The sequence below is a fragment of the Notolabrus celidotus genome, chromosome 9 (assembly GCF_009762535.1).
Source record: "Notolabrus celidotus isolate fNotCel1 chromosome 9, fNotCel1.pri, whole genome shotgun sequence".
NCBI classification, from domain to species: Eukaryota; Metazoa; Chordata; class Actinopteri; order Labriformes; family Labridae; genus Notolabrus; species Notolabrus celidotus.
The window spans coordinates 19,833,045-19,840,782 of NC_048280.1; the positions used below are offsets into that span (position 1 = coordinate 19,833,045).

The 7,738-nt window shown below is 42.6% G+C and overlaps 1 protein-coding gene across 1 annotated transcript in view; it reads right to left on the minus strand.

The window, feature by feature from the left end:
• Nucleotides 1-1,938: 1,938 nt before the first annotated feature.
• prune (prune exopolyphosphatase) overlaps nt 1,939-7,738 on the minus strand; it is a 53,488-nt gene continuing 47,688 nt past the window's right edge. Inside the window, exons 8-10 of the mRNA XM_034691547.1 lie at nt 3,724-3,873; nt 2,805-3,135; nt 1,939-2,679 (exon numbers count right to left, since the gene is read on the minus strand). Coding sequence (XP_034547438.1) covers nt 3,046-3,135; nt 3,724-3,873 — 240 coding nt within the window. The 3' untranslated portion in view covers nt 1,939-2,679; nt 2,805-3,045. The remainder of the gene's footprint in view (nt 2,680-2,804; nt 3,136-3,723; nt 3,874-7,738) is intronic.

A 7,738-nucleotide genomic window follows, 5' to 3' on the forward strand; every position in this document is an offset into this window, starting at 1 on the left:
ATGCTCTATATGTGCAGCTTGGGCCTGGGCTTTCAGTACCGTTGCAGCATAGGAAAGCATGCTAAATGTCCCCATGGTGTGTCTTGTTCCTTTTGAAAGCCTCTCAGCCTGCCTAGGCCGTTCATCCCACTCTCTTTCAGCTTCTTTAACAGTGCCAGACACAATGATGTAGTCCATTTCTAGGCATGATGATGAATCTCCATCAGAGTTAGACCTGAGTTCATCACAACTACCTGGGTGAAGGCTGTCTTTCTCCCCTCCAGAGCTGGAGCTCAGCGACATGGTTTCTGCAGTTTTAATATCCCCAGTACCAGTGATCTCATTGTTTTCAGAGAGAGGTCTGATCAGCAGATCAGATGAAGCTGACTCTGAGCTAACATTTTTCTTGGAACCAAGATTGCCCCAATCAACAAGACTTGAGGTCTGGATTTGCGTACCATCAGCTTCCCCTCGATTTGCATGAGGACTGGCTGAGGTGGTCTGGGTAACAGTTTCACAGCTCACCAGAAGAAAGGGGGAATGATCACCGGTTGGCTCTATCCAATCAGTTGTCTCTGATACCTCTCCACTTTTGTCATCGTACCTGCTCATAGTACAACTTACCCCCTCCTTAGTCATGTGATCCAACTCACTAGTTCCTTCAAATAGGAACACCTGGTTGGCAGTCATCTCCTTGTCTGAAATAACGGCTCTGTTTTCAGTCCTTCCCAGAGGGTCAGCCTTCTGGTATTGCCTCTCATCTATCTGGAAAAAATGTGGCACAGCTACAAAAGGGCTGGACTGCCCCTCTAGCTGTATCATGTCTACTTCAGGGCTAGCGCAGGTTTCAGGGGAGGATGAAAGGCTCCAATTGGCAGCTCCAACATTGTCATATTCTGATGTGGAGGTGGTCATGCCAGGAACAGGTAAATCCCACATGTCAGCACCTTGATATGAGTAAGTCCGATCTTCTGAGTGTTTAGATGCCAAGTTCTGCATGGCCAGCTCTTGGATCTGATCATTATTTATGTCATCGTCACCTGATTCTCCACCCTGTGCTCCATCTTCAGCCTCCTCTATGATAATTCTCACATTGTGTTCATGACCTCTCCACCCAACTTCTTCAGGACTCTTCCAACCTTCATTTACACCTCCCTCCTTCTTGATATTTGTATCTTCTTCAACCTGTTTGCTAGCGTGTGTCTCAGGAGAATCACTGGCATCCATTGATCCCATTTGGCTACTATTCTTTTCATTTTCAGGTCCTTCAGGGCTCGTTATTGTGGAGGAGCTGTCTTCCTGTATGGTGGTGTTCCACATCGCCATCCCACCGTCAGGGAATCCACATGGACTTTCTAAAGATGTGCCAGCTCCAAGGTTGGGGTTTACCCCGCAGAAAGAACCAGAGTTTTCAGACAAGTTGTCTGGGGTTGTGAGAGGTGATAGACTGTCATCCCGGATTGTCATGTTCCACATATCTAGTGATTCAGGGTAAGAGGTGGTGGTTCCACTATCTGATTTAAGAAATCCCTTCTGAGCTGAGTAAGTCCAGAAGTCTAGAAGTTCCATCTGTCTGTCTCCTTTTTTTCCTTGTAGCCCTTCATCCTCTTCTTTAGATGTGTCTGGCGTTAAAGTGTTTAAGACTGCTTTTTTTCTTGACAAGGAGGATGCTTGCTCTTTCACCCCAGTGCTACCAGCCCTACATTTTCCAGCTACTTCCTCCTCTGGTGGAGTCAACTGCAGATAATCCAAAGTGACGGGATTCCATTGTTCCTTGATTACGTATTCTGAGTTCCAGTTGTAGGATTCAGCCTGCTCGGTGATCAGACTGAGCTGGGGTTCAAGCTTTCCTCTTTGGTTGGTTTCCTCAGACATGATCTTGTCTCTGCTTTCTTCTTCAGTCCTATCCTGCATTGACTCTTGTCTTCTCTCTTCCTCCAGCATATTCTCTGGGCTCTCACGTTCTTTGGTCCTATTCCAGACATTACTGTCACTTGATGACAATGCACCATGTGCGTCAAAGCCAAGTTCATCCAGGTCTCTGAGAGTGATGATGACACACTGTCCTTTTGCTGCAGGCCATTGATCCTTTCAACAACATCTTCTGGAAAAAACCTAACCCCACAACTGCTGGGTGGGCGACTACCTACAACACTGTTGACGGGGGTTGGAGGAACCACAGTGTCAGTCATGTTACCATGGTGGTCCATTGAAGAATTGAAACTTTCAAGTCGGCCAAAAGAATTAGGAGCAGAAAAATCTAGCATGCTTAGCTCCTCAATTTCTGACAAGCTGTCGCTCCCTGCTCTTCTTTCTACTCCATCTCCCTTTGCTCCTAAATTTGCCAGTTCAGCTCCTGTTGGCAAAGAGTGGTCGTTGTTATTCAGTGGGTCAAAACTAAACAGGTCAAAGTCACTCTTATTTCTGCTACAGTGGTGCTTTCTCCTCTCAGGAGGGACAGGAGGGGAAAGGGATAATAAACCTAAGGGAGAAAGGTTTCTTAGGAAGAGTCCTCCCTGTCCTGCTGTGAGCCCTCCACCAGTAACCTCACCAACTGGACTGTCATCACTAAGGAAAACTGAACTCTCCTTTGAAGAACGGCTGCTGCGGATGGTGGTCATACCACTGTCAGGGCTCACAAGCTCCCCACCAGCACCAACTCCTACACCTCCTGGGTCTTCTTCACCCTCTGCCATCACCCTATAAACAGATAAAATCCCATGTTTATTAAATTGTGACTAGGTCCACAAAGAATCTCCAATTTTATGTTAAAATAAACATCACTGACACTGAGTGAAGCATATTGAAGGGATTCATTTAATTACCTTGCTATTGCTACAACATCTCCACTGCCTTCCTCAGCTCTCTCCACGTCAGATCCATCCATGTCATTGATCCCAGATGATCCCTGGAGAATTCCACGCTACCTGCCACTCCCTCTGTGGAAGAGGTCCTACTGCTGGGATGGCAGGCTAAAACAGAGCTTCGCCTGTCAATGAAGTCTTTGAGGAGGGCCCTGGATTTCTTCTACCAGCAGAGGAGGAGTACCAGAAGATGCAGTGGTGTTTAAGGAATGTGGTATAACTGAAGACTCTCCTTGGCTTCCAGTTCACCAGAAAGAGACCAGCTGGAGCACTCTTCCAACTCACAGCAGATCTGAAAAGAAAGCCAGCTGTGTTGTTAAATTGACTTGAGTTGAACATTTTGAGAAACACACTCATTGGCTTTCTTTTAATTTTTCTTGAAGATTAGTTTTTAATACGACAGCTTTGAGAGGGATGTGGGGAGAGAGTGGGGTTAGGAGATGTACCAAATCATGCCAGGACTGGGGTTTGATTCCATACCAGTGCCTAAAGTCTCTGTACATGGGGCACTTGTTTACCAACTAACAAAACCTACACTTTTAATGTCTGTACAGTATACAAGGCCAAATGTGGTCAGTACCTGTTTGATCTACCATGCTAGCAGTAGCTTAGTGAGCAGAACTCTGCCCAAAGGTAATGAAATATGACCACCAGTGCATCTAAAGCTCACAAAAACAATATTTACCTAAAAGTTATAAAAGTCAAATCCATCTTTTTATATTACAACCCAAAACAGAAAATAACCACATTTCCCAAAATGGTGAATTCTTTCTTTTTCCTCTTATATTATTTATTTATTTTCTGGTTAAGGCTTTACACCATCTTGAACAACCTTACTCTTCTCTGACCCAAACTAACCCAAATCCTTACTTCTGTTTACCTGGTTAAGGATATCTGAGTTGCTTGAGTAGACAGCCATCTGTTGGCGAGGATGATGAAGTGTATCATCTATTGACAGGAGAACCACCAAGCCATCATAGTCATGTTGATGACTGAATGATTTCAACATGTCCACATAGTCACGCCAGTCCTGTGAAGAATATATAAAGAAGATGGAAATGTGTAAGAACAGCTACTTTTGACATTATACTTAGTCCGTAAGAGCAAATAATGACAATGAAATCATGAGACAACTTTAACAGTTTCAAAATTATTGACAAGGATTTCTGAACATTTTGGTTACAGCTGTAGGAGAAACTTTGCTAGACCCCTGCCTTTCATTGCCCATATGATTTAGTTTTTCTAAAACTGGAGTGGTTTCAAATAAGCCTTCATCAGTAGCGATGAGAGACGAAGCTGTCAAAGCGCACAGAGGGGTAGAGAGACACTTTGTGATTTATTGTTTGAAAATTATCTGTTTGCTCTTAAAACAGCCACCATGCACAGATTATGGTAATTCAGTGACACGCACAATGATTGATGGACGGAAAGTTGCATTAATTAATTGTTTTGTTTGTCAAGGGAACTTGGGTTTTCTATCTTTCTGAAATGATTAACAACAATGTTATTGCAACCATAATTTGCAACGCAGGGTTACACATAAAATGTGCAAAGTGATACTTTTGAAAACATATTTGCTTGATTAATAAAGATTCCTTGTGCAACTGTTTGTTTTGTAAAGTTCCTAAAATGGCTGTTGTGCTTATTTAAGTAGAACTTTCAAACAAAAGAAAAGAAAGAGAGCAAATCTAAACTTTGACATTCATGTGTGTGCCTCGATTTCTTGAAGTGTTTTTTTTCTGTGTGCTATATCTTAAGGTCTGTGTGGTCTCTCTCTCTCTCTGCTTGAGCCCGTGTGCGTGTGAGTGCATTTGTACGGGTCCACTGAAAGTGATTGATGAGCGCTGTAGGCTCTGTTTCTGCCCAGGCTGTGTCAATATTAACCTGTGAGGATGAGGGGGCTACAATACTTCCCCCCTGATCCTCCCTTCATCCCATCCTTCTCTTTTTCTGCAATATGGCTGCTGTCAGACTCAGGCCCATCAATCCTCAAACACACACACACACACGCACAACTGTCACTTCACTGACACTGCCATTTCTCAACACTGATATCCTGATGAGTGCAATGAAGCCTCCTCAGATTTGTTAAAACACACATATTCACTCACAGAAGTACAAACACAAGTAAAGGCACATAAAACTCTAACACATGCAGATACACACATAAATCCGCCTGCAGTTGTCTACTGTAATCTCAGTGAACAAACATGTACCAGTATGTACACATATGAGCTCTGGCAAAGCAATAAAGTCTTCATGATTTACAGTACACTGTACAAAGAAATGCACAAATGATGCTGATGCTCAGAAGCTACTTTCCAACTGTGTGCATGTGCACACAAACTGCACACACACATTTTTTTCTCTCACACACACACACACACACACACACACACTGGCAGGAAAATGTAGTCAGAAAACGAGCAGAGTGCAAATCTGCAAGATAACACGCAGGGCGACAGTCTGTCTGCCATTTGGCTCTTAACTGAGTAAATTACTACGCATATTGCCTCCCCCTCCTCACCCTCCCTCTTTCTGCCACCCCCAGATACACAGATTGCCTTTTCTTATAAATTACCAACATATTAGCCATAAAATCCACTTGCTAACTGTCTCCAAGAGGCTACGGATCTGGACACAGAAACCTGTTCCTCATGTGTTGAGCTTCTGGAGAGCAGATAATTTTACATTGAAGATTGAACCCTTAAGCTCCAAGCTTTATCTATTGATTTTTACTATTACTGTTTATTATTTGGGGTTTTTATTCAGAGAGGATAGGACAGTGGATAGAGCAGGAAACAAGGAGAGAGTATGGAGTGACAGGGAAAGGTGCCTCAGGTTGGAATCAAACCCGAGACATCCATTTAAGGACTTTAGCCTCTGTACATAAGGCATGTGACTTATCCACTTGGCCAAATCTGCACCCCAATCATCCAAGCCTTTTTTAAAACCAACTTGATGTGAATATTTTAAGTACAGATGAAAAGTCTAATTTAAATGAATTAAAAAAGCAAGCAGCAAAAAACACAGCAATTTTGTGCCTGAACAACACAATTAAGAGAGGGACTGTAATCACTCAGGATCGGTCATTATAACTAGTTTTAGATGGATTGTGTCAAGTTTGAATATGACAAACACATCAAGACTAAGTTTATAACTGCAGGTTATCAGCTATGGATAGCAATGGATCAGTAATACATAAGTTCATTTTTACACCACTGAGTTAATCTACTCTTAATACACAAAAGAAAAAGGTTGAAACAATAGCAACCCTTTTGAAGTGTTCAGAGTTTATGACAATTTGCAGAATAAGTTAGTAAAACTAAATATTAGAAATATTAAAATAATGCAGATAATATGCAATCAAAGACAAATATATGATACGTGTATGGATGACGAGACAATTCATTGACTAAGTGTATAAAATTAATTTCTATCAACTTTTAAACCTACAGCTGACTAAAAATTCACACAATTTAATGGTGGTGAAAGAGTCTTTGTAAGATGATGATAGTGACAGGTGAACAAATGTGGAAAAGAGTTATTGTTAAGGATATTCTTTAAAGTTATGAGGTACATTCAAAAATAGCTGGATAACAACCTGTTTTGAGAAACTTGTCCCAGTTTACAACAACACCCTGTTGACCATCGCATGTCTTGAGATGAATTAAACACTAAAAGCATTTTTCTCTGTAATCTGACTTTGTATTTTACATCTCTTGTTTTTTGTGATGGCATCATTTCCATTGGGACTCCTTCACCGAAGTATTTACTGCTAACATTTTTCCCCATCACCTGTGCGTCTCTGTGTCCCCATAACTCTGTGCGTATTCATCGCTTGCTTTCTTCCACTATAGGCCTCAATCCACACACACAAACATACACAAACGCACTAACACACTCGTACGCCCTCCCTCTCTCTTTGGTTGTCTTTGCTCCACAGGTAGCAAGTCTTTAGCGGCTGCTTGCAGTTTCCCCAACCTGCCATCATTATGCACAATAGCCTTAGGTACAAAACTCAGGCCTCATAACTCACGCCCCGCGCGCGTAAATTCCCGTGCAAACACAGTCAAAGCAAAAACACATTTCCTGCTGTCGCCAACATCTCCGGCAAAGAATTAATCAAGCGTTCATCCATTTAGGCTCTTTGCATACCCTTTCCGTCAGAACACAGAATGCTAAGAGAGTTGCGAGTTCTTCTCAGGCGATCGTTTCGCCACCCTGATGAATCCATCAAGCGAGGTTTGATTTATACATCTGTCTGTGATCACAGCGGTACAGCTACAGCAAATGGGGTGGCAAGGAGCGAGCTGACACCACCCTGCTCAAACACACGCATGCAAATGCATGCACACATGTGCCACATACCACACACACGCACGTGCACACAGGCACAGTCAAACACACAAACCAACAGTCATACCAGTCATTCACGCTCATGCGCACACACACGCGCACACAAGAGTATTAGTGCTTATGAAGTTTTAGGAGAGACAGAGGGAAAAGGGAGGGGGTAAAAGTTTGCAAAGTAGGAAGCCCAAATGTCTTTCTGTCTGTCTTTTTCATATGGGCCTTCTCCGCATGCTTCATTCACTCAGCTCCAAGTGCGGGGATTTAGGGGCCAAGATACAAGCTCTGAGTCTATAAATGTTTTGTTTTGTTTATTTGTTTGCCCTCAAAGCCCAAGGAAGCCACAGGGGGAGAATGGAAATGGGGGAAGAGAAAGAATGAGAGTTTCTGACGAGGAGATGATGAGAAAACAACATCAGTACAAGTTACTTAAGATACAGTTTGATGACTTTCTTGTGCAGCGACTTTCCAAAGTCTTTAAATAAACACCATAAATTTGTTTATGAAAAGTTCATAATAATGTGTTTCTGACAAACAAATTG